Source organism: Pelophylax lessonae (assembly GCF_965119305.1).
Source record: "Pelophylax lessonae genome assembly, chromosome: 8".
NCBI classification, from domain to species: Eukaryota; Metazoa; Chordata; class Amphibia; order Anura; family Ranidae; genus Pelophylax; species Pelophylax lessonae.
In genome coordinates this window covers 195,062,265-195,088,075 of record NC_138775.1, presented here as the reverse complement: position 1 = coordinate 195,088,075, position 25,811 = coordinate 195,062,265, and the positions used below count along the sequence as shown (strand labels likewise).

Here is a 25,811-nt window from a genome sequence, read left to right as displayed (position 1 = left end):
ATAATATAGGCCAACATCAAGGAATGATGTAAATGGGTGTGTGCAAATGATTAGAAAGGTTAGTCAGCTTGGGGGCAGGATCTGAGAACTTTTAATAAGATAATGCAGAAAACCCAGCCAGGCCCAAATTTTTTTGCGCTTTCAACAATTTGATCATCTTAAAGAATGCTGGGATAGTGCTGACAAAATTTATGTAAATGTATCCACTATAGTGACTGAGTTTTCCATAATCGTATTGCTGGATAAACATAACTTAATAGGTTTGGTATCTCGGGTATGGGCATTATGTAAATTCGCTATCAGGGGACCGGATTTATTGGCACACGCTGTAAGGTTCTGGCACTCTCAGTGCCTCCTATCACATTTATTCCGGGTGATTTCCATCTACCTAGACAGCTGAAGCTGTCATCACCCAGCGCCGGACTAGATGGCTATTTAGGGCGTCGGTTCTCACTCACATGTGTTCGTTCAAACACCAGTACCTGGATACTAATCTTGCTTGAAGCTTCCATGCTTGCAAGCTCTCCTCGCTGACGAACCTCGCTGCGCTGATCCCTGCATCCTGCTACTGGATCATCCGCATCTCCTGAGCGATCCTTCGGCTATCGCTATTAGTGCTAAGTACCCCACAGGGGAAATCTCTATAGACTTGTACTAGGCTTACACTATTTAGCTCTGCATAGCAAGGACTGTCTTTTACATCTGCATAACTAGATTGCTAGCTCTTGAGGCTACTGCTACTATTTCCTGCACTGGGTTGATCTCTCCTGTATGCACCTGCTACTCTGTCATCTGTTATCATACATGATCGCTAACCCTTCCTGCATCCATCTGCACTGTCTCACCTCAAGTGTCTGTCACCTACCACTTCCACTCAAACCTATCCCTAAGACCTTTATCATTGTCTTACCACATGTATATAAAGTCACACTAGGAACCAGCTTAATTACTGTGTGTATTTACTTGCTGAAATAAGACCTTCCATACATGATGAGTCATTGAGGTTGGGATTGGTATCTCAGCATATCTCCTACATGACTACTGACGTGGAACTACTTCTGCAGCTGAAAATCCACACCTTATAAGAAACGCAAGGAGCGTTACAGATTGAACGAACCCAAAAAATGGATTCAGCAGAAGTAGCCACTCAGGTGACACAATTAAAACAGCAGGTATCTGCGTTAATACACGCACTTGCTGAATTGAAAAACGACAATCAGGCTCTGTCGCAGCAGGTAATTAGACTGAAACAACTTACCTCTGCACAGTCTCCTGAACCCAAGATAAATCCCCCTTTGGTATTTACAGGCGATCGCAAAAAATTTCGCGAATTTAAAAACGCATGTGAGTTACTTTTTTTGCTAAAACCTCGTACCTACCTTACTGATCACCTTAAGGTTTGTACTATTATTTCTTACCTATCAGGCGATCCTCGAGCCTGGGCAGATTCTCTTTTTGAAAAAAACGACCAGCTTCTCAACTCCTATGCCTTGTTCCTGGCAGAGCTCACTAGCCTATATGATGACCCCAATAGGCAGAGTACTGCCGATCTTCAGTTAAGATCCTTGAAACAAAGAAAAAGGCCTGTAGAAGACTTTGTCGCAGAATTCAAGAGATGGACCCTTGATTCAGGATGGAATGATGCATCTCTGAAAACCCAATTTAGGCTTGGCCTATCAGAAGCCGTCAAGAACGAGCTCGCCCGAGCAGAGATGCCAAAAACCCTGGATACATTGATACAACTCAGTATCACCATAGATAGAAGACTACGAGAAAGGAAGTCTGAAAAAATGGAAATGCCATTATCCAGTTCTTCTCAGAATTCAGCTATTGACCCCACTCCTAAACCCGCTCCAGGTAACCACAGACCCCGGCTACCTAAGGAAAAAAGGAGACCTAGTATATATGGTGATCCTGCCTGGTCATGGTCCGAGCCTGCCTCAAACAGTCGACCTTGTCACTCTGACACATCCCATTTGGACCCTGATCCTACAGAGATGGATGAGGAGCCTATGGAGATTGGTGCCATACATGCTAGGTTGTCCTCACAAGAAAAAAGAGATCACAGGAGAATCTGTGGCCTTTGTTTTTATTGTGGTGAAGGGGGACATTTCATTACATTCTGCCCAACCAGACCCCATAGGCCTAAGGCTCTCCCAATGGAGGCCAGGCGAATCCGAAGGGTCTTCCCTGAAAAACAGCCTGGAAATTATCAAGGCTGTTGCCAGCCCTGTCCCCGTTCTATATCAGTGAAGGACACCCAGAAATTAACAAATATTGGAATAGATATTCCTTCAACTCCAGTGAACTTTATACCACGTTCAAAAAACCCTCCTGTACCACCTCCTGAGGATACTCCTATTTTTGCAAGCACATTTCTGGCTTCCGATGAAAATACAGAGATTCTTGCACCTGACTGCGTACGTGCTTCTAATGGCACGGTGGTATGTAGGAAGGATCTGAGGATGTTTGAAGAAGCATTGGTTGCTAGGTCTACTAGGATTACTTTGGATGGTTATGCGTCCGATTCTAGTGAGGGGTCCATGTAGCAGACACCCTAACAACAAGTGATCCGATTCTCATCGGTTACCACCCTGATCCGATTTTCATATCGGCAACAAGGGATCCGATTCTCAGATCGGTTACCAACCTGATCCGATTCTCATATCGGCAACCATTTTTTTTTTTTTCCGATTTTCATATCGGAGACCAGTCTCATTCCGATTCTCATATCGGCAACAAAAAAAAAAAAAAAAGAGAAATTTTTTTTTTTTTTCCTTCCGATTTTCGCATCGGCAACCAGTCTCATGTGATTCTTATATCAACAACCAGCCTTAGAGGCCTTCCGGAGCCGGCCTTACGGGGGGGGGTAATGTAAGGTTCTGGCACTCTCAGTGCCTCCTATCACATTTATTCCGGGTGATTTCCATCTACCTAGACAGAAGAAACACATATAGGTGTGTTTCCCTTTAAGGCTGAAGCTGTCATCACCCAGCGCCGGACTAGATGGCTATTTAGGGCGTCGGTTCTCACTCACATGTGTTCGTTCAAACACCAGTACCTGGATACTAATCTTGCTTGAAGCTTCCATGCTTGCAAGCTCTCCTCGCTGACGAACCTCGCTGCGCTGATCCCTGCATCCTGCTACTGGATCATCCGCATCTCCTGAGCGATCCTTCGGCTATCGCTATTAGTGCTAAGTACCCCACAGGGGAAATCTCTATAGACTTGTACTAGGCTTACACTATTTAGCTCTGCATAGCAAGGACTGTCTTTTACATCTGCATAACTAGATTGCTAGCTCTTGAGGCTACTGCTACTATTTCCTGCACTGGGTTGATCTCTCCTGTATGCACCTGCTACTCTGTCATCTGTTATCATACATGATCGCTAACCCTTCCTGCATCCATCTGCACTGTCTCACCTCAAGTGTCTGTCACCTACCACTTCCACTCAAACCTATCCCTAAGACCTTTATCATTGTCTTACCACATGTATATAAAGTCACACTAGGAACCAGCTTAATTACTGTGTGTATTTACTTGCTGAAATAAGACCTTCCATACATGATGAGTCATTGAGGTTGGGATTGGTATCTCAGCATATCTCCTACATGACTACTGACGTGGAACTACTTCTGCAGCTGAAAATCCACACCTTATAAGAAACGCAAGGAGCGTTACACACGCATACAATTTCCTCCCGGCTCATTTCAATCGTTTTTAGGATGTCATTCCTTGTCATTAGGAAAAAGGTTGGGTTCCACTTTAGTTGCCTGTATTTGTCGCCATAGCAAACGGGTTTGTGATGTTTGGAATTGTGCTTCAAGTTGATTGAGGCAGGAAGAGAAGGGGAGAAATCTTAAAATCTCTATTTTCCTGGGCATGGCTACTTGAATTAGGGTTTCAAAATCATCATTACTTCCTTAGAGAGTATTGGAGCAATATTGAAGATACTTTGGCAGAAGCCCAGAAATCTTAAATAGAGCAGCTAGTACATGTATCTTCTTTGAATTCCATAATACAGGAGACATGCAATGTATTGCTACTCAAGGTGGTACATACAGGGTGCTAGGCCATTTAGCAGTTAAGTATCCTGGGAGGGAGTTGTCAGCTGTTGGTAGGTTTGTAGGAAGCAGAGGATGTTTATTCACCTTTGGTGGGATTGTCTGGTAATAAAACCTTTCTGGACAACGGTGTCCAGTCGTCTGAACTAACACTAGCATTTTGAAGTTCCTCATACCCCTTTGGCAATATTGTTCTCTGAGTCACCGATGCCTAGTATGCAATAGAGAAAGTCTATAGTGCCTCACCTTCAAAATTCAGCCAAGTGCCTTATCCTATGTTTATGCCAAACCAAAAGGACTTCCACAATGAGGGAGTGGTTCACTAAGGTCAAATAAATAATGGAAAACAAAAAGCAGACAGATCAGCTCTGAGTTCAATATGACACTTTCTATGGTAATTAAGTGATGTGTTTACACTTTATATCTGCAGAGGATTTTGAGAAACTCTGCAAACCAATATGATTCCATAACTTGATTCATGTGGAGTTTAGAGAGGGAATTCTTAGGGGAAGACTGGCATTGGATCGACTATGTTTTTTCATGTTAGTACTTGTTACATTTTCAAAAAGAAAAAAGAAAAACCAGTAGTACAACTTTTAACGAACCAGGACAAGCCCACCTTTTCAAGCTAAAAGTTGTATAAATCTTCACATTCCATGGTATTTAAAAAAAATTATGTCTGGATACCACATGTATGCCTACTTTGGATCTTACACTGTATGGAGTGGCATCATTGTTCAAATGGGCATGATATATAATTGCTTGCATGCCCTGTCATTTTTATTCTTTAATAAAGATGATAGGAAAGGCAGTCAGCGTACAACTGATAAAGCTGACAAACGCTTTGCTTTAATGACCCATAGTACTTTACAGATGTAAATACAGACCTATCTATTTGGTTTCAGTATTATGTATTTTATAGAGAATTTGTAGTTTTCCAAAAATGTTCTTTATGTATACTATATAAATAAAGCAAAGCACTCCCTTAATCTCAGAATTTTAACAAATTACTAAAAAAAAAATAAAAAATACCTCTATGCATAGCCAAAATACAGAAAATCTTTTAAAACGATCTTCTACATAAATAAAAATAGAAAAATATATATTTACACTAAATGTGAAAAAGATGTGCACTCTAGTATTCAAAAAAATCAAGTGAAGAAATAGTGATGCACCAAGTTCACAATCCAAGTGCCTTATTCACAAACTAAACTTTGTGATACTTCCCACAATGACCCTTAAAAAGTGTCTCTTATATGCCGACAATTCACCAAAATCTTCCATGGGCGCACTTCCTTTTTCTTATATAAAACACCATGTGCTTGTGGATGTGCTTTCACCTTGTCAGATGGACCCCTTAATTACAGGAGGTCAAAACAGCATGGTCAACAATTGGAGAAATCAAACCTCTCCTCTCTTCACAAGCAGCCTTTTAGCAGTATTTCACCAGATACAGCGCCCCCTATAAGATGGTAACTATAACATAAACGGCACTGGGTATAGATCTCTTCTCCTTAGGGGCAGCCTGCCAGAGCCTCTCATCAGATGCAGCATACCTCATGCAAGACAATAAGACTACTTAGTGCAAATTTATTAAAAACAATGGCTTAAAAACACTCTCATACACAGTAGTTAGCTTCTCATGAGAATCTGCAGCGTTCCAATCTCCTCAGTGAAACAGCATGGACTCGATGACTTTGCTCAGCGTGATGACATCAGCAGACACTCAAATCTGACGCGTTGCTTCCTGATTGGACTTCCTCCAAGATAGAATTTTGTATACTGTTCAGAAGTAAACAAAATAATAAAAAAAGTTTTAGAAAAATGTATAAAAAAAATTATGAATGAATAAATAAGAAAAAATATATACAAAAATTAATTTTATTTTTTATTTCTCTGATGTAAACCTAAAGAGTAGTATCTATCTCCCTATCTCCTCTTCTAGAAGAGACAGCGCCATCTAAATCTTAAGGCTGCAGAACAGTCACCAGAACTAGTGTTGTGTTTATACATACCATCATGCCTTGCACAATGAATCATTGAAGCACTCAGTATTAAATGCTCTTTAATAATATATTAAATAATAATTAAATGAAAAAGTGATATTCCTAAATGGTTGCACTTTCATCAAACAATCACCCATGTCCCATAAAAATCCATCAAACATTCACTGCTTTATAAATCTACCCTTTTGGTGCTACTACCATTACAAATATATTTAGATAGGCTAACCAGTTGTCGCCAGACACTGCCGTAGGTGTGTTTTACTGTGGTAGGGACACTAGACGTAGAAGAATCGGCTTAAGGCTCTCTTAAGGATTTAGTTGGAAAAATATGTAAATGCTGGGTGAGAATTAGGCAAATCGTATATGAAAAACTGTAGAGACACCAATGTTTTCCTTTGGGCTTATTGCTCCAGTCCTTTTAGTTCCTTGCTCTTTCGTGTAATTCTTCCCTTCTTCTGCTCCTTGGCTTTTACATGACTTTGTTATCAGTTAACTTCTGTTGGTCCTCCTACACCCCAGTTCACTTTGTGTTTTCCCTGATCCTTGTCAACTTGAATCCTTACGAGCTGTTCACATATACGGTGTATAATAGAACACTTTTATGAGGATGCATACTGGCATTGTGGAGGCTGGGGGGAGGTGTTTGTATTTGCTAGAAATTGCATTTTTCTTAAAGGTGATTCATGCAATGTCTACTTTAATCATCTATTAGTGAACTAATAGTTGAGGACTTTTTTTCTACTTTTTTCTCTACCTTTCAGATTCACAAACAAAAACATCAATCACACTATGCCAGAATGGTCTATAATCGCCATTGTTCTTCTGTCCGCGTGAGTATTTTTAATTTTACGGTATTAAGAAGGTTAAAAGAAAACCCTGCCAGTTTATTATTTTGAGAAACCTATATTTATTGTTCAATAGTTTGTCACTTCTTGAGGGCACTGTCCCAACCGAGTATAGTGATCTGTCCCACCCTGCGCTCTGTCACAGACAAAAAGTAATTGCAAAAGCTATAGTCTAAAGTGAACTTCCTCAGTGTGCAGCTGTATTAATATCCTGTACAAAATGTACTTTCTAAAAAGTAGAAAATAAAAGTTTTTTCACTCAATACAGCACTACTAATCACCCGAAGTTTGTGCAGTACAATCCAAATCTATTACCCTTATTACTTCTTATATCCAAAAATAAACGTGTAAAATCATATAGGTGAAAAATATGAATTAAATAAATGTGTTGCACTATCTCTTTAAACTCTTAATTATGAAAAATCATGTGTGAGTACCAAGCAGAAATTGACAAATAAGAAATCACGCTTACAGTGTCAAAAAAACACACACAAACCTATACAGTATAATGCAAAGATCCTCAAACTACAGCCCTCCAGCTGTTGCAGGACTACACACTCCATGAGGCATTGTAAAACTCTGACATTCACAGATATGACTAGGCATGATGGGAATTGTCGTTCCTAAACAACTGGAGGGCCATAGTTTGAAGACCCCTGGTATAGTGCTTTTAATCAGTGGTATATGGTCCATAAGTGTCGATACACCGTGCTTCAAAACTTGTGACTTGTGTTTAGAGCATAAACTTCCAGGTGCCCTTCCACCATCACATCAATCTGCTTACCAAGATTAGTGGACCCCAGAGGTCTCACAGCACTTTAATATGTGATCCAAAGAACATCCAGTATCCAGACACTGTAATCACAAACAGCAGCGCTATAGTTAACAACTCAGACATGTTGCAGGAAAAAAGAAGAGGTTCCATCATACAGTATTTAAGTAGAAGCATTTATTTTAAAAAGGATCGGTACTCACAAAACAAAGTGTTTTACAAACCAGCGTTGCATGAAAACACCCAACCTTTCACAGCCTGCACGATGATCACCACTACATTCGGCCCACCGCCCAATGTACATGTCTCCTGAAAATATATCTTCTAGGTGTACCTGGATTTATTCACCAGCAACTGATGCTGCAATAGCCAAAGTTTTTCAATATGGGTTTTGCCTATATTGAGAGGGTTGGGCAATTGGAATTGGTGTGTGGGTGTTCAACATTTGGTGAAGTGAATCACCTGTGTGGTTACAGTACACTATATGATCTAAGGAGTCATTAAAGAGAATACAATGTGGTGGATGTCACTTTTGTTACAGAACTGAGTTTTAAGGGGACTCTGTTTTTACAGATATGATTATTATATATTTTTCTTCATATAAAGTTTAATCACTAAATATACACTCACCGGCTACTTTATTAGGTACACCTGTTCAATTGCTTGGTAACACAAATTGCTAATCAGCCAATCACATGGCAGCAACTCAATGCATTTAGTAATTTAGATTTAGCGAAGTTCAAACTGGGCATCAGAAGTGACTTTGAACAGGGCATAGTTGTTGGTGCCAGACGGGCTGGACTGAGTATTTAAACACTTTTTAATCAGAGTATAGCATCAAGTCCAGTAAACTCCTGGGATATTGATCTGGTCAGTTAAGTAGCAGAGGGGGTTGTAAATCAGTTTCAGCTTCTTTGGTGTTAATAAAATTAACAGGTGCACTAGATGGGCAACAATGAGATCACCCCCCAAAACAGGAAGGGTTTTACAGGTTTTACAAGGCCACTGACATTTTTTTCCCTACTCATCTTTTCTAACAGTTTTTCACTAGTTTTGCATTTGGCAAGGGTCAGTGTCACTACTGGTAGAATGAAGCCATACCTGGTCCCTAAAGAGGTTTCACAGGCAGTCCAACTCCTCCAGAATGGCACATCAATATGTGCCATTGCCAGGTTTGCTGCCTCTTCTTCTCAAGAGCATGGAGGAGATTCCAGGAGGCAGGCAGTTACTCTAGGAGAGCTGAACAGGGCTGTAGAAGGTCCTTGTCCCATCAGCAGGACCAGTATCTGCTCTTTTGTGCAAGGAGGAACAGGATGAGCACTGCCAGAGCCCTACAAAATGACCTCCAGCAGGCCACTGGAGTGACTTTACAATCACTTTAAGGTGTATCTAAATCATAAAACAAACATTTAGTATATTGCTGCTTACCAGTCCCTAGATGTGCATTCGTTTTCAATTTTCAGACTAAGAATATTTCCAGCAAATACCTGTTGATCTTGCCAGAAATTATTCTGGTCACTTTCTGTGAGCTTAGTATAAATCACAATGAGCCTCATATTTTTTATATAGGCTACTAGTCCCATCAATTAATCAATCCCATCAATAAATTTAATGGAGACAAACAAAGGCAGACATGGTTGAAGGGCACCCTATAAAACAACCATGGCTGAATCCATAGAGACCATAGAAAAATCAGTGTGGACTTGGAGTGTTTCATTTGCAGAACTACCAGGTGCAAAAAAAAAGGGCAAAGAAGGCTCACAAAAGAAAACTATGTAACTATGTGGACATTACATCTAAGGACTGGTAAGCTGAAATATATTAAATGTTTGTTTTTTGGGGTTTAAGTACGCTTTATTAAATAAGCCCTTGTGTTCCCAATGAAAAGTATAGTGTATATAATTATGTAAAAATCACATAGCATATTTTTTTAGGTAACATATGTTTACCAACATTATTATTTTATGTCTATACGTAAGGTAAGTTGTGCTTACATTTTGAAAAACATTAGGTAGACAGTTTATAAAATTGTATTTGGCGTTTATAGTGTACATTTAAAATGTTTGTTTTTCCAAGAATATTTTCAATTGAATTAAAAATAGAATCTTCCCATAACTCCAAAAACAAGGTACATATCTGGAATTACAGTAATTTTCTGTAAATGTAACTGCTGCTTTTACCTCTTGTTGTGGGTTTGATGAGTCATTTGAGCCTCTAGGGCAGGGAAGTACTTACGAGACATTCACAGGTCAAGGAACGTTGTGGACCAACATTGTAGTCTCCCTAGCACTACACTTAATATATTTTGATATTGCTTCAGTCTGACACATTGTTCTATATTCACTGTCCCAAGAAAGGCTGTACTAGTAGGTATTAGCGTAGGCTTCAACGAGCTCTACATCTGTGTCACTCTGTCAGATACTGCTCAAATGATTCATTAAATCAGAACACAGAAAGTAACTTTACTTGAATGCTTTGGCATCAATTTTTTATCAGCTATAAGAACAAATCTTTTGTCATTTTTATTATATGCTCTTCTGGTTGAGCTGGTAATTTGTGAAACGGATCTTATGAATTTTTTAGTCTTTCTTTACCTTATTTTTGCCAAAAATAGTTAAATGTTGAAACCCCTTAAATGTTTCAAGAGTCAGAATACTGAATTTAAAAACAATCTCTTAAGCTCATTTGACACAATCTGTAGCCAAAGTAAAGCAATGCAGAATTGAGGGATATTGAACTTGGAACTTTTATTGACTATATAGAACCCAAAGCCTTATTTATCCTGTATTACAAACTCTGATTGAAGAAAACTGCATCAAAAATGATTGTTACCCCCCATTTGTTCTTTAGGATAATTAAACAAGGATTTGTAGTGGGATTCGGTAGTAATGGCTCTGTTTTCTCCAGGGCTCTTTGCCCTAGCTTTTGTAAATTAACTCTTTTACTGTGTTGTGTACCTAATCATCATTATTCCCTAATAGGAACAAAACAATACAGAGAAGTATCTCACTTAAACCACTTGCCGCCTGGTCCAGCAATGACATTTTCCATATATATGTTAAAATCAGCATTTTTTTTTGCTTGAAAATTACTTAGAACACCCAAACATTATATATTTATTAAAAGCAGAGGTCCTGGAGAATAAAATGGTGGTTATTGCAATTGTATATGTCCCACAATATTAGTACAGTCATTATAAAATGAATTTTTTTTTTACCAGTTTAGAGTTAAACGTTAGTTCTGGTGCTAGAATTATTGCTTTCACTCTGACGTTCACAGCAATACCTCACGTGTGGTGCAATTGCTGTTTGCATACGCGTGTGTGACCTACGTGCTTTCCTGCATTTGCTCATGAGCAGGAGGGACAGGCAGGGCCACCCTGAATGGGCATGCGAGGCAGTTGCCCAGGAGCCCCACTTGCCCCGGGGGGGGGCCCACCTGCCCAGCGACTCAGCCCCGGCCAAGCATTTGTCCCGATTCCTGTGTGCATCCCACCGCTGAACTTAGCAGGTGGCAAGCGCCTGTCGGCCCTGCGCTGCTGTCAGGCCACTTAGGCCATGGAGGGGAAGCCCACAACTACAGGAATACCTGTCTGCCTCCACGGTAACAGGCACCCACAGAACAGTCAAGTCTGACTGTAACAATTCTGACCATTTAAAAAAGGTCTACAACACGAACTCCCACTAATCCCACAGGGTTGAAACAGAGAACAGAGTCTAGGATATGGCAACGTTCTACAAAGAGCAAGAATACTTTAGGCTCTGGTATAGAGCATTAGAGATCAAGCTTATTGATAAAGTTTTGTTTAATGAAAAAAGTATTTAAAAGGTAAGTTCACTTTTAAAAAAAAAACAAATAATAATAAATGCACTTTTTTTTTTTTTTTTGCAGGTAATAAAATGTCAATTTTTTTTTTTTGTTAAGGAGCCTGCAAAGCATTACACCAGTGATTAGCAGATTGTGATGCCATGCAGGTCTCCTGCAGACTGTCAGTGTGTGCTGTCTGCCCCGTACATCCTACGGCCAAGCAGTTTTACACTGTCAGGAAGACTCCATGAACTGCCATGACACTTAACATTACCGTGGTAGAGAACTTCAAGCTGACAGCTGCAAACGACTGTCAGGAGTTGTAGTTCATACATACACAGAGCTCTGTGAATGAATTACGTGGCCATGCAGGTGGAGCCACACATGGCCGCGCTGTTTTCAAAAAGTGACAACTAGTATGAGACACTTCTCCCTGTACTGCTGTCACAGGAAGAGAGGGCAGAAGGGAGTGGCTGCAGCAGTGGGAACATGTTACACCCCCCCCCCCCCAAAAAAAAAAACAGATGAAACATGTAACATGTTCTCAAAGGTGAACTTATCCTTTAATTTACAGCAAAAGATATTACAAAAATAGACAATACACAACAGTACAAAAAATGGAAATGTGAAAGTACCCTCCCTCCTGGCCAGATTTTTTAAATACTCATAATTTCATAGCACCACGTGTTACAGTCTTCTAAATGATAGATTATTGCATAGCATGAAATCAAAGTTTGATAGACACTAATAATGATGTATCTCTTTTATATGTGGCTTCCTCAGAAGGGGTCAAATATCCCATCAGCTTCATGCAACTCATTATCATTGTAATTCTATCATACCAGGCTTTATGAAATATCTTGGAGTTTGGTCCAGGCAAACAGAAATACCCAGATAGGAATGTGGATTGTTCCTAAATAGTTTGACAGCTTAGCACAACCATTTAAAAAAATACCAAAGATGTTTTAAAATATATTTTATGATCGCCACTAGCCAACAATGCCTAATTAAAGTTACAACCTCCAATTACCACAGCCTAAATAGATGTCTTTAAGGCTTTGCAGACTCTGGACTAAATAGTATTTATTCAAATTGAGCTGCCTAATAGCTTGCTTAATGGGTTTTTATGATTTTATTGCTGATATGAATTTTGATTACAACACCCCTATTTCCCACTCATTTTTGGGTTTCCTAGACCTTATTTTCTTCAGACCTGTCAACTACGCTCTTGAGTTGAAACCTTTTGTTTGACCTTTCTTTTTTCATGTTCTTACTGGCCAGCCTTCAGGACCCAAAGCCACTGTGTACTTTCCTTCTGCTATTATTTTCCCATAAAGATAGAAAGTTTCTTTTCTCACCTGTTATTTAATTTTTTTTCCACTTTAGATTTTTCATTTTTTTTTTGTTTTAGCAGAAATATACAATTTAAAAATAAGACATTAAGGAAGCACTTTCTCTGATTGTCAGACTTTCTGTCTATAAGCTGGTAGACTCATACTGAACTGAAAATGTACTGTGCTTAAAACTAATATTAATACTGAACTGAAGATGAAACCATTATAGCCAGATTAGGTGTCTTACTTGAAACTGTACATATGACATGCAGACTTTTTAAAGCATGCCTATTATACCGATGCCTGAAAACACAGCATGTGAATAAAGCTATATTATGTGGACTATGTCTAACAGCTGCAAAGCTCATTCTAGTGTCCTATCTTTTTATTAAATGTTTACATTAAGATGCCATATTACTAACAGATAAGATACAGTACATGAGTAATTTACTTGCAGAACATTTTCCATGCATGTACTGCATATGTTTAACCGAGCAATGATATTTCATGCGGCTCTACTCTCATGATGGCTAATTTACATAATTTGGATTGTTTCTTGGAAAAAAAGATGTAGGGATGCGCTGGCTGGAAATGACAGGTTGCTACACTTATAGAAACAGCAAAAAGTTTGCCCGCGGGACTTTATATGAGGTGGGTGCTAGTGGCTGGAGATGAAATGAATAGCACAATAGATATGTAAAACAATATATAATTTTATTACATTGTATAGACAAGTAATACGAATAATAGTAACATGTATATCACATAGCATAGCATAGCTCAATGGCCATATTGACAGTGTATACAACATGAACAATATTGAAACGTATATAAGCAAGTATCCTGGTGTAACCGCTAAGTTTCAATGGTAACCTGAATATAGTATTGAAGTTCCATGATAGTAAAATAATACATAGTGATCAGACGCGTTTCGGGAACTACATCTCCCTTCTTCAGAGATCAATGTATTTGAGTATGACTACAAAAGAACAATATGTTAGAGTAAACATTGGAAAATATAAAAATTTGAGTAAAAGAAATCGCAAAGGGGTAATAATTATTGGGAAGGAGTATAAAATACTCACAGGTTAATGAAACTTAATGGAAAATTGGATTCCCGTGTGGAAGCGGCGGACCGAAGTCTGACCCGGGAGCTGAAGGGTCCCTTGGAGAGCAGCCAAAGAGGGGGGGTCCATGGCAGGTGGGTAGTGAGAGAATAGTGGGGGAATGAACCATCCAGATCTGTTGTGTAAATAAAAGTACAAATGTAGCGTAGTGCTATCAATAGTAATGAAAATACAATGATTGGATAGGAAATACTGATGTGAAAAGTAGGAAAAAGAAAAATCCCAACTGGAAAGAAAGAAGTGAGTGTGAGGAAAATACAAGGTTCATAAGTAATGAGTGGATGTGAAGAGATAAGAAAGGAATTGGCAGTGTGCCGTGGCAGATTGCCTAAAGCTGTGAGGAAAGAAAAGTGGGTGAAAGGGTGCTATCCCAAAGAATGAGAAATGCAGAGGGAGCATAGAGTGGAAGGAAAAAGAATTGGGAATGTAGTGACCAGCCTACCATGTTTCCCCGAAGCTGGTCGCAAGCCTAGGACCCTAACGTCATGCAGCGGGTATGGCGGGTCAGGACGAGATACATCCATGGCCTCGTGGAGGAAGGGAACGCTAGAGGCGGACCCTCCCCACCCGCAGATGTAGGGCATGCGGTGAGCGTAGTGACGTCAGTGATAACACTGACGGACAGCGCTGAGGTGCGGCATGACGCCGATGTGAAGGTGGACCCGCTCGTCCCAGTTGGGGGAGGAGCGGGGACAGAAAGGGGGCGGAGCCTCCCTCTTTACACATCGCAGCTCCCGGAGTCAGGGCAGCCGCCGCTTGTGAACACAGGAGCTCAATAGCCAAGAAGGAGATGTAGCATCCAGTGTGAATGAGTCACACAGGGGGAATGCAAAAAGTAAAATTGCCTGTAAATATTGAAAAAAGTAGTTCAAAAATTGTAAAAAAAAAATTAAATAAAAAAGGGGAGAAACCGGCGATAACACCAGGATAAAATGTACAGCCAGGGAAAGAACCAGATCATTAATGGGCACAGTGGGTGTCTTCCACCCTATTATCATATACAGAAAAGGCAATGGTCTGATTCCCACCCAAGCACGCCTCCATCCCAAAATACATATAAAAACAGCAAAAAGTTGGCCCGCGGGACTTTATATGAGGTGGGTGCTAGTGGCTGGAGATGAAATGAATAGCACAATAGATATGTAAAACAATATATAATTGTATTACATTGTATAGACAAGTAATACGAATAATAGTAACATGTATATCACATAGCATAGCATAGCTCAATGGCCATATTGACAGTGTATACAACATGAACAATATTGGAACGTATATAAGCAAGTATCCTGGTGTAACCACTAAGTTTCAATGGTAACCTGAATATAGTATTGAAGTTCCATGATAGTAAAATAATACATAGTGATCTGACGCGTTTCGGGAACTACATCTCCCTTCTTCAGAGATCAATGTATTTGAGTATGACTACAAAAGAACAATATGTTAGAGTAAACATTGGAAAATATAAAAATTTGAGTAAAAGAAATCGCAAAGGGGTAATAATTATTGGGAAGGAGTATAAAATACTCACAGGTTAATGAAACTTAATGGAAAATTGGATTCCCGTGTGGAAGAGGCGGACCAAAGTCTGACCCAGGAGCTGAAGGGTCCCTTGGAGAGCAGCCAAAGAGGGGGGGGGGTCCATGGCAGGTGGGTAGTGAGAGAATAGTGGGGAATAGAGGTTGCTACACTTAGAAATCCCTGAGTACCAGAAATATAACGTGTTGAAAAAATACTGTATATACTAGTGCGCTACCTAGTAAAAAAACACAAATAAAATTTGTATATATATTATATCTCTTAGTGAAAGGAGTAATCCAAAACATGATTATAACAACCATGAAAGTGAGTCAAAGTATCAACGTATGAAAATATATAGCAAAAGATTGCCATAGTGACATAATATGATACAAATAAAATAAGTGAAAAGGGAATTGCAATGTAATTAGGCAATTCCTTAGGAAAGTCCCATAAGTGATGAGTGAAAAAAGAGTCCGCAGCCAGTGAAAAAGCTGAATGTGCTAATACAAATACTCCTCCTGGTGCTCAGCGATCCACCTCCGTGCTAATTAGTAGATAATGGTGGCTTACCAAACATCAGCGGTCTTGCAGCATATATGATAATCCACTACATCAATTCAATATTGAAAGCGAACTCCCAATACACATCAGGGATCCATCAATGGGAACCTGTGTTTCAATGCAGCAGGCTCACTGGATATGTAGATGTCATCTCGTAGATAGAGAAAGAAGCGCATTATCTTCAAACAAATGAGTTTATTAAAAATAAATTGCTCTTGCATTCATTCGGTAAATATGGGACATCAAAAGTAAAGAATGACTCCATTCCTAGTTGACGCCTGTAGAAGGGGAAACGCGTCGGGCAGAGTAGCCGCGCTCATCATTCTGCACGGTCCGCACTGCAGGCGGCCGTGCACATCGATACTTTTGATGTCCCATATTTACCTGATGGATATTAGTGCAATTTAATTTCAATAAATCCGTTTGTTTAACCCTTTGCCGACCGCCACCCGACTATATACAGCGGCGATCAGCCCCTCCCAGGCAAAGTGACGTACCAGTACGTCACTAGCCTGGGAGCGAATAGGGGGCGAGCGCGCGCCCCCGCTTGTACCCGAAGAAGCCGGCGCGTGTGACCAGCGGACCCAATGTCCGCCGGTCACTCGCGATCGTCGGGTGGAGAGGGAGAAAGGCAGGCGGCTAATGTAAACAAAGCCGCCTGTCATTCTTCCCTGTGTAAAAGCACAGATCACTCGGTCCTGCTATGTAGGACCGTTGATCTGTGCTGTTACACACACAGCCACATCCAATCACAGTAAGAAACACGCCCTAGGGACACACTTAACTCCTCCCTCTCCAATAAAGTTAACCTCTTCCCTTCCAGTGTCATTTTTACAGTAACAGTACATATGTATAGCACTGATTACTGTAGTAATGTCACTGGTAACCCCAAAAGTGTCAAAAATGTCAGTCAAGGGTCCGATCTGTCCGCCGCAATGTCGCAGTCCCACAAACAAAATCGCAGATCGCCGCCATTACTCGTTAAAAAAAAAACAATAATAATGACAAAAATCTTTCCCTTAGTTAGTAAACGCAATAACTTTTGCGCAAAGCAATCAAAATACGCTTTTTGCGATTTTTTTTATCAAACATATGTAGCAGAAAACAAATTGGCCTAAAATGTTAAAAAAAAATTTTGATTTTTACATTTTTTTGGGGGGGAATTTCATATAAAAAAAAATGTGAAAAATGTTATATTTGCAAAATTGTCGCTCTTTTTTTGTTTATAGCGCATGATCAAAAAATCGCACAGGTGATCAAATACCACCAAAATAAAGCTCTGTTTGTGGGAAAATAGGACGTCAATTTAATTTGGGTACAGCGTCGCACGACCGCGCCATTGTCCGTTAAAGTCACGCAGTGCCGAATCGCAAAATAGGCCCTGGTCAGGAAGGGGGTAAAATCTTCCGGGGCTCAAGTGGTTAAAGATAATGCAGTTCCTCCTTTCTCTATCTACGAGATGACATCTACATATCCAGTGAGCCTGCTGCATTGAAACCCAGGTTCCTATTGATGGATCCCTGATGTTTATCGGGAGTTCGCTTTCAATATGGAATTGGTGTAGTGGATTATCATATACAGTCAGGTCCATAAATATTGGAACATCAACACAATTCTAATCTTTTTGGCTCTATACACCACCACAATGGATTTGAAATTAAACAAACAAGATGCGCTTTAACTGCAGACTTCCAGCTTTAATTTGAGGGTATTTACATCCAAGTCAGGTGAAAAATGTAGGAATTACAACAGTTTGTATATGTGCCTCCCACTTTTTAAGGGACCAAAAGTAATGGGACAATTGGCTGCTCAGCTGTTCCATGGCCAGGTGTGTTATTCCCTCATTATCCTATTTACAAGGAGCAGATAAAAGGTCCAGAGTTCATTTCAAGTGTGCTATTTGCATTTGGAATCTGTTGCTGTCCACTCTCAATATGAGATCCAAAGAGCTGTCACTATCAGTGAAGCAAGCCATCATTAGGCTGAAAAAAACAAAACAAACCCATCAGAGAGATAGCAAAAACATTAGGTGTGGCCAAATCAACTGTTTAGAACATCCTTAAAAAGAAAGAATGCACCGGTGAGCTCAGCAACACCAAAAGACCCAGAAGACCACGGAAAACAACTGTGGTGGATGACCGAAGAATTTTTTCCCTGGTGAGGAAAACCCCCTTCACAACAGTTGGCCAGATCAAGAACACTCTCCAGGAGGTAGGTGTATGTGTGTCAAAGTCATCAATCAAGAGAAGACTTCACCAGAGTGAATACGGAGGGTTCACCACAAGATGTAAACCATTGGTGATCCTCAAAAACCGGAAGGCCAGATTAGAGTTTGCCAAACAATATCTAAAAAAGCCTTCACAGTTCTGGAACAACATCCTATGGACAGATGAGACCAAGATCAACTTGTACCAGAGTGATGGGAAGAGAAGAGTATGGAGAAGGAAAGGAACTGCTCATGATCTATTCTAAAGCATACCACCTCATCAGTGAAGCATGGTGGTGGTAGTGTCATGGCAAGGGCATGTATGGCTGCCAGTGGAACTGGTTCTCTTGTATTTATTGATGATGTGACTGCTGATAAAAGCAGCAGGATGAATTCTGCAGTGTTTCTGGCAATATTATCTGCTCATATTCAGCCAAATGCTTCAGAACTCATTGGACGGCGCTTCACAGTGAAGATGGACAATGACCCGAAGCATACTGTGAAAGCAACTAAAGAGTTTTTTAAGGGAAAGAAGTGGAATGTTATGCAATGGCCAAGTCAATCACTTGACCTGAATCCGATTGAGCATGCATTCACTTGCTGAAGACAAAACTGAAGGGAAAATGCCCCAAGAACAAGCAGGAACTGAAACAAATGCAGTAGAAGCCTGGCAGAGCATCACCAGGAATGAGACACAGTGTCTGGTGATGTCTATGCGTTCCAGACTTCAGGCTGTAATTGACTGCAAAGGATTTGCAACCAAGTATTAAAAAGTGAAAGTTTGATTTTTGATTATTAATCTGTCCCATTACTTTTGGTCCCTTAAAAAGTAAGAGGCACATATACAAACTGTTGTAATTCCTACACCGTTCACCTGATTTGGATGTAAATACCCTCAGATTAAAGCTAAAAGTCTGCAGTTAAAGCACATCTTGTTTGTTTCATTTCAAATCCATTGTGGTGGTGTATAGAGCCAAAAAGATTAGAATTGTAGCGATGTCCCAATATTTATGGACCTGACTCTATGCTGCATGACCGCTGGTGTTTGGTGAGCTGCCATTATCTACTAATTAGCACGGAGGTGGATCGCTGAGCATCAGGAGGAGTATTTGTATTAGCACATTCAGCTTTGTTTTCACTGGCTGCGGACTCTTTTTTTTCACTCATCACTTATGAGACTTTCCTAAGGAATTGCCTAATTACATTGCAATTCCTTTTTCACTTATTTTATTTGTATCATATTATGTCAATGCAATCTTTTGCTACATATTTTCATACATTGATACTTTGACTCACTTTCGTGGTATTTATATTCATGTTTTGGAATACTCCTTTCACTAATAGAGATAATATACAATTTTATTTGTGTTTTTTACTAGGTAGCGCACTAGTATATATTTCTTCATCAGATTGTTTCTTACAAGGAAAATCTGAGGACATTGTGACATGTTATTGATTATCTCTGTAATGACCATGCCTTACTGTGTTGGCACAGTGGCTGCGTATCGATGTTTTATGTGGTGGTTCATATGCCTTATATTTTACTCCTGTTGTAATTCTTTTCATCATTTGAAAATATCTGATGATGTATAGAAATTAGGCATTGCTTAGCTTTTTACAGATAGGATTGTTACTATTGTTGGTTGCATAATTCTTTTAGAATGTTTAGAACATTTTATGTTGAGGATAAAATAATTCACAAAAGCTTCCTTCGACCAAGAAATTTAAATTTTTCATACGTTCCTCTGTGTAAAAAAAAATTGCATGGAAGAGGTCATGCATTACTAACCCCGATAAAGGAAATGCATAGATGCCCATTATTGTAATAAATGCACCAGGTATATTCATCACTGTTTTTTAAATCTGCACTATTGATTAAGAAAATCTGCTGCTTTCATCGACTTGTTTAAATTTGCTGTTGGTCAGAAATCTTCCTCTGGTGTTTTATGAACTTTGGACATGCGTTTTTGCTTTTATTACATATATTAATGAATTTTAAGGTAAACGTTGAGACGTGCAGTAGTTCAGAAGGAAATGAGAATCCATGTAGCCATCTTCAGCGTAGACTTAAGCTGTCTTTAGTTTATACCCCTGGTACAGTCTAATGGAAGCTTTCAACATTTTTCTCCAGAAATGTCTTGTTCCATTCTGTTTATCTGAACTGGCTGTTTGCAGTGAACTGTGGTCAGTCTTTTTCAAGTAACAGCGGGGCAGGTAAAGCTGTCTCCTCTAAAAGCTTGTGAGAGCATTTTCGAATGTTCAGGGAGCTGAAGCATCAGCTAAGGGACCTGGTATTTAAACAATCAGAAAATGACCATAATCGCTTGACAATCGTGCAACCACTTGAAGTAAATATGTCATGCAGAGGTCCTCTGGGGGTGCAGCTCTCACATCTAACTGAAATCTCATGTTTTACACTTCTCTGGTGTATTAATGTGAAAATGCTGGAGCTATTGGTTCTACAGGCCAAAGGAAGCTGTTTATAAATGGCTTTGAAATAGTGACCGCAAAACAAGAACTGCCCATATTACCGGAAATCATGTTTAAAATGTATAGATTTTTCCTTACTTCTAAATAATTCATAAAAAAAAACATAGCGGCAGTATGAAAAGTGAAAGGAAGTAATTGACCAGTTATAAAAAGCAGAAAGGCATACAATTTTATAAATGTATAACTAATCAAACGTTGCCATAGAGTGTGGGGAATGTATACTACCTTGATTTTGAAACCGAAATAAATAAAATAATGTAAATAAAGGTACAAATCATTTGGCAAGTAAAACAGCCCACATATCTGTATTTTTTCTGTGTATTAACCTATTTGCCTAGATTTCAGCCCTAAACCTGTCTGTTCATTGAAAATAACTGCAAGCCGCTGACCTTGCTTACACCTGATAGAAGTGATTGATGTGATCTCATACACTTGTTACGTCTACCAATGTAAGTTAAAGTGTTACTAAACCCAGGACCCTGCATTCACTATATCTGGTCTCCCACAGGACATGGATAAGCAATAGTTTTAGAAAATAAAAACTGCTAAATACCTTTTCTCTTTAGCAGTATAGAGCAGTCTTGTGACTTCTATCAGTGTCTTGTTAAAGCTTGAAGGAGGAGTTTCCATTCTCCTCTGTTTGTCCTATGAGGCTGCAGGACCTCTGACCCTCTGTCTGGACACAGCTGATTGGCCCTGTGCTGATCACATGCACTCCCAAGAAAGAAAAAAAAAACACTCTAGCAATACACACCAAATTGAGCACATGTAGCTTGCCTCCAAGGCTCTGGTCTATCGGGAGATTCTTAGATTGTAAGCTCTAACGAGCAGGGTCCTCTGATTCCTACTGTATTGAAGTGTAGTGTATTTGTACTGTCCGCCCTCAAGTTGTAAAGCGCTGCATAAACTGTCGGCGCTATATAAATACTATATAATAATAATATTGGGGACTGTGAAAGACAGGATCAAACAGCCTTTTTTACACAGTGCTGAGGATTAACCCCTTAGGTTCTACAATGAGTACATCAAGCATACTTTACCACATATACAGACTGATTTTCCTGTTGTGGGTTTAGTAACACTTTAAATCACAAGCCAGAGAGCAAGGACTAGACCTGTTCTGTGCTCCAGGTCAGCTCTCAGCAAATCTCTCTGCAGATGGCTATCTCCCAGTGCTATTTCAAGTTTTACAATGTTATTTTAGCAGAGTGGCCAATCTGGCATGTTATAAATCAGAACAATTCAAGTTGTGTAAAGCAAGCTCTCTCTGTACATGCAGGTCCTCCGAGCAACCCTCCCTGTGTAACAGCATTGTGTCTGATTTGTTACTGGGCACTAGAGAATGATGATCCCTAAGTTATTATAGTTTATGCATTTTATGAAAATTCTGATATTTTAGTCCAGTATTTGTAAGGAGGCATACTTCACTTGTTAAAGAAAAGAAAGCTGGTCATTGTTTTTTTTTTTTCTAATCAGACGTCAAACTAAATGAAAAATGAAAGGATTCTTTCATCCACACTAATGAGGTGGATGGAGGAATCCCTCCTGCCAGGCCATTGTATTGTAACAGCAGGAGCTTGCACTGTCAGAATACACTGATCAGAGGCTGCAGCAGCTGATCGACAATGGTTTTCCAACTTGCTTGTTTGACAGAAGTTGATCTAACAATCGACTCCTGTTGGACAGGGATGGCCACACACTGAAATTCGGTTGGTCCCTGCTGAATCTGCAAAAGTTTAATCTCTCTATGGTACATTTAATATAGAGGAGCTCTATTTATACTTTAAAACTGAGGACATCAAGCAAAGTTGCATATGTAACTACTTTATTTCTGCCTTTTCTTTTCCTGTGTTTTAAGAACTGTTCTCACAGTCCTAAGTCAGTGTAAAAAATATTGCTTTGTTCACATTCAGTTTATTATCAGCCTGTAATCTATAGTATAGCTATCTGCAGAAATACTGACATGGAGTGAAAATAAGAAAGGTGTCACGTACCTGGTGGGAGGAGCCTGATATGCAGAGGATGGCCTCTCTTACACCTCTGACTCAGGGTCCCTGATAGAGTAGACAGGTGGCGCAGGAGTACAAAGTCACACGAGTGCCAGTAGTCGTGCTAGCTGCTGGGCTTCCGGTTGAGTGGTATGCCAGATGACAGCAGATGTCCTGAGGACTGGAACAAGCTGGTACTTAGACATAGTCAGCGGAAGAGCAGGTCCCAATGGCAGATGTACAAATGCTTGTAGCTAGATAGCTCCGTATGGACTGGAACATAAACAGAATCAGAAAAGCCAGGTCATTCACAGTGCAATCAGATTAGGTACAGATGTGGAGACTGGAGAATGGTCACGGTACAACCCAGGGTCAGTGCAGGTGGAGAGCAGGAGAAGTCAGAACAGGATAGGTAACAGGAAGCAGATTCTGATAAACATGGAACAGGACAATCACGGGAATGCTGTAGACAAGACAGCACTGATCCTGGGTACTGACCCAGTTTAAAAAGACCATTTGGCGCCCTGATCGGTCACCGGATGCTCCGTGCTCAGTGCACGCATGCGCATATTTATTCGCATCTGGCGCATATTTGTATGCATGCATGTTAGCACGCACTAACGCACCTCTTCTAAAAGAAGTTTGTGGTACAGAAATTTGCTCGCAGGGACCATCTTGTCTACTGGCAAGCCCTTCCTGCCATTGCCCCCTCCCACTGGACAGCCTCTGGTAGGAGCAGGACAGTCACCGGAACACTGTAGACAAGATAGCACTGATCCTCGGTACTGACCCAGTTTAAAAAGCCCATTTGGCACCCTCATCTGTCACGGAATGTGCATATCTATTTGCATTCTGGTGCATATTTGTTCACGTTGGCACGCGCTAACGCACCTATTCTAAGAGACGTTCAGGGGTCTTCTGGCAAGCCCTTCCTGACAAAAGGCTTCAGGGATTCTTTTTAGATATGCATTGGATTTGGGGTGAGCAAGGTTTGAATTTAACCTAAGAAATTTAGACTGATCTTAAAATAGAGAATGCGTAACCAGAGGTTACCTTCAGTAAAAATCACACTTGAATATGGCCAATAGACCCAGAGATATAAAGTTACATAGGTTGAAAAAAGTCCATCTAGTTCAACCAATAAAAAAGAAAAAAAAAATCATATAATCCCAAATACACAATTTTATACCCACAGTTGTTTCAGAGGAAGGTGAAAAACCCCAGCAAAGCATGATCCAATTTGTTACAGCAGGGGAAAGAATTTCTGATCCCCAGGTAATCAAATATTCCCTGGATCAAATTTACCTATAAATGTGAGTACCCAGTTATATTATGTACATTTAGGAAAGAAAGGAAAGAATCCAGGCCTTTTTTAAAGTAAACTACTGAGCTGACCAGAACCACCTCTGGAGGGAGTCGTTTCCACATTTTCACAGCTCTTACTGTGAAGAAACCTTTCCGTATTAGGAGATGAAATATCTTTTCCTCTAGATGTAAAGAAAGCCCCCTTGTCCTCTGTAAAGACCTTATAGTGAATAGCTCAACACCAAGTTCACTATATGGACCTGGTATGTATTTATACATGATATATAGGCATCTTAAGTTCTTTTCTATTCTCAGTTTTTTTGTTTTCCCTTGTCCACTCTCAATTCTTGATCGTCACTTCTAGCTGATAACGCTACTCATCACATTAAAGAAACTATTGGGAAGCTAAGAAAACAGGAAGAATGGGGGCAAGATAATATTTTACAGAATATGGTAAGATTTGTGGATACTGGTAACTACTTATACCCCCACCCCCCAATACTTACCTGAGTTCCCTCTGGATCCAGCAATGTGCACGGAAGCCTTTCCTTATTGGCCATTGGCTCCCACTGCTGTCACAGTCAGTGAACTAGTAAGGAGAGAGTGGAGGGTGGGGCAGAGCCGCAGCTCTTTGTCTTATGGATGCATAGAGCAGGGCTCGGGAACGAGCACGCACCAGTGCCCCCATAGCAAGCGCCTTGATATTGGGGTCACTGGTCAAGGGGGTGGAGACAGGGATTCCGGTGGGGGACCTGAAAAGGAGAGGATCAGGGCTGCTCTGTTAAAAATTTTGCACAGATCAGGTAACTATGACATGTTTGTTATTAAAAAAAACCCCACAAAGAATTAATATCACTTTAAAACTGATCAAATTTGCATGATCAACTTTAGCCAAATTCAGACCGCAACAGTTTGCTGTCTCATGATAAGACCTTTGTAAGCTGGTTTGTAGATAGAGGTTGGTATATGTTATTTTTTAAATACACAGATTATCTTTGTGCCTGGCAGCTGTTGTCTTTTACTGGAAAATAAAAAAATGGAAGCCATCGGTAAGCAGGTGCAAGTAATCTGTAATGCCATTCATGATAAGACTAGCGTGCAATGAACAGTAGTCAAGTCTGTAATTTTAGGGAAGCTGCTTGGTGAACAGAAATTCTCAATATTTAGCTGAGGATAAAAACTTTATTTTTTTTTTTTTTGCATGACCAGTGGCTTACAGTAAACTTTTCAATTCCCAATCCTAACCCTTCACCTCTAACTGTCTTCTAGCTGTTCGTGTGATGAGCAGGGTCCTCCTTTCATACTATCTAGCATCAACAGTGGATTGCATGTACAAAATCCGACAGACTTGTTGTACTGAAGTAAATTGATGGATCGACTTCTTCAGTACAAACCAGCCTGCAAACCAAAATAATTTGTGTTATTTTCCATGGATGAATTTAAATTTCACCCAGTTCCTGCTTAACCAGGCAAGATTTGATCTAGCTATGGCCAGCTCATGGGAAGCTATTCTTGTGATTTTCTTCTGGCCTTTTTCAAGGCCAATTTGCAAGCTTTTGTTTAGTGCACACTGTTTTTATTTCTTGTTTTTTTGTTTACTGTCCCCTTAAAAAAGAAAAAACTCTGTGGTTGTTGTGGTCCTCCTGGAGAACAAACCTGTTCATGGTACCAAAAGCCAACAGGAGTATTGTAGTCCAGGAGTGGAATACCTTCTTCTGAAGGATTCTACCTCACAACGGTCTGAAAATATCCTAAGGACTTTACCGATTCTTTAGACTATTGG

General features: G+C 40.0%; 1 protein-coding gene across 1 annotated transcript in view; it reads left to right on the top strand.

Moving 5' to 3' along the window:
* The window catches only part of RPAP2 (RNA polymerase II associated protein 2), a 133,300-nt gene that overhangs the window by 90,840 nt on the left and 16,649 nt on the right, over positions 1 to 25,811 (top strand). Inside the window, exon 11 of the mRNA XM_082266134.1 lies at positions 6,834 to 6,902. Coding sequence (XP_082122260.1) covers positions 6,834 to 6,902 — 69 coding nt within the window. The remainder of the gene's footprint in view (positions 1 to 6,833; positions 6,903 to 25,811) is intronic.